This window comes from Galeopterus variegatus, unplaced genomic scaffold (genome assembly GCF_000696425.1).
Source record: "Galeopterus variegatus unplaced genomic scaffold, G_variegatus-3.0.2 Scaffold2280, whole genome shotgun sequence".
In the NCBI taxonomy this organism is placed as follows: domain Eukaryota; kingdom Metazoa; phylum Chordata; class Mammalia; order Dermoptera; family Cynocephalidae; genus Galeopterus; species Galeopterus variegatus.
The window spans coordinates 119,310-120,618 of record NW_007728391.1 but is presented as its reverse complement, the minus strand read 5'-3'; the positions used below and the strand labels follow the sequence as shown (position 1 = coordinate 120,618).

At 57.2% G+C, this 1,309-nt stretch overlaps 1 protein-coding gene across 1 annotated transcript in view; it reads right to left on the bottom strand.

The window, feature by feature from the left end:
• Positions 1 to 759, bottom strand: part of BHMT (betaine--homocysteine S-methyltransferase) — a 21,481-nt gene extending 20,722 nt beyond the window's left edge. The window contains exon 1 of the mRNA XM_008581147.1: positions 559 to 759. Within this exon, the coding sequence (XP_008579369.1) occupies positions 559 to 591 (33 nt within the window). The 5' untranslated portion in view covers positions 592 to 759. The remainder of the gene's footprint in view (positions 1 to 558) is intronic.
• Positions 760 to 1,309: the final 550 nt, after the last annotated feature.

Here is a 1,309-nt window from a genome sequence, read left to right as displayed (position 1 = left end):
CGCTCCTGGCGATCCGGCCCGCGCAGGGCGCCGAGGGAGCGCGCAGGGGACCGGGGCACAGACTCCGAGTTCCCCGCAGCCCTCCCGCCCCCGCCCAGGGCGCGCTGCGGGGCGCCAGCCTGTGCCACCGCCAAGGGGACTGGAAATCGCGTCTGCGAGTCTAGGAGCAGCATCTCTGAAGGAGTTCTTTGGATTCAGAAGGTTTGGGGAGCCTGGGAGCTCTGGGTGCGCCCTGGAGTCGGGTATGGCTCGGAGGGCGTCCTTGGGTCCCGGAAGCAAGGATCACAAAGTTCTGGGGCGCACTCCGGTTCAAAGCGGGGCTGGGGATGGAGGAGGGAGAGGGGAGCCCTGGCGCGCCCTGGACTTGAGGCAGAAGGCTCAGAGGCGCCTAGGGGTGTGCAGGAGAAGTTCTGGGAGCACCTTCCGGTCTAAGGCTGGGGGAAAGGGGGATGCGAGGCCCCCAACCGGGCTCCGAGAGCCCCTTTGTGCTCCCCGATGCTGGGCTGCGGGACCGGTGGGCCGGGACTGAGGGAGTCCTCCGGCCCCCTGGACACTCACCTTCTTGGCCTTGGTGCCCCCAATGGGTGCCATCTTCGTGGTGTCTGGACGGGTACTCGGCACGGATGGGGACCAACGAAGCGAGCTTTTGCCGCCTGCGAATCTCAGAGCTGTCCGGCGGCCGCAGTCAGCCTCTTTATACCCGCCGCAGGGAGCGGGGTGCGTTTCCCCAGCCAAGGCGCGGTCCAACGCGGGCCTCCGGCCGGGAACCCGCCCACCAGCCTTTTATTCTCACCAGCCGCCCATTGGGAACTTGCCCAGCGGAAGAGATGGTCGAGATTGTTCTCCCTAATGGGTGGAAACACCGAGAAGCAAAAAAGGAAAATAATAAATAATAATAATAATAATAATAATAATAATAATAATAATAATAAATAATAATAATAATAATAGAGGTTGCTACTCGTTCAGGTTTCAAACCTACCTCGCGCACCGTAGCTCTCTGCAACACGCGGGGCCCCGATCCTGATCTACCCCTCCCTTGCCTGGGATCATGCACCATTACTCACTTAAGCCGCCAAAATATGTTCAACGCCCAAATATTTGTCCAAGGCCAAGGATTCAAGATTACTGAAGAAGGACGCGATGCCCTGGAAGAACTTAAGTCTCAAGTGTTATCTCCAGTGTAATTACACGAGTACATACAGTGGTTGTGGACTGGAACACAAACATGGCATTTATGGCAGAGTTTAATTCTAACCCTGAGTTAGTGGTATGTTCAAAATGACCTTCTACCCTTATATTTAAATAT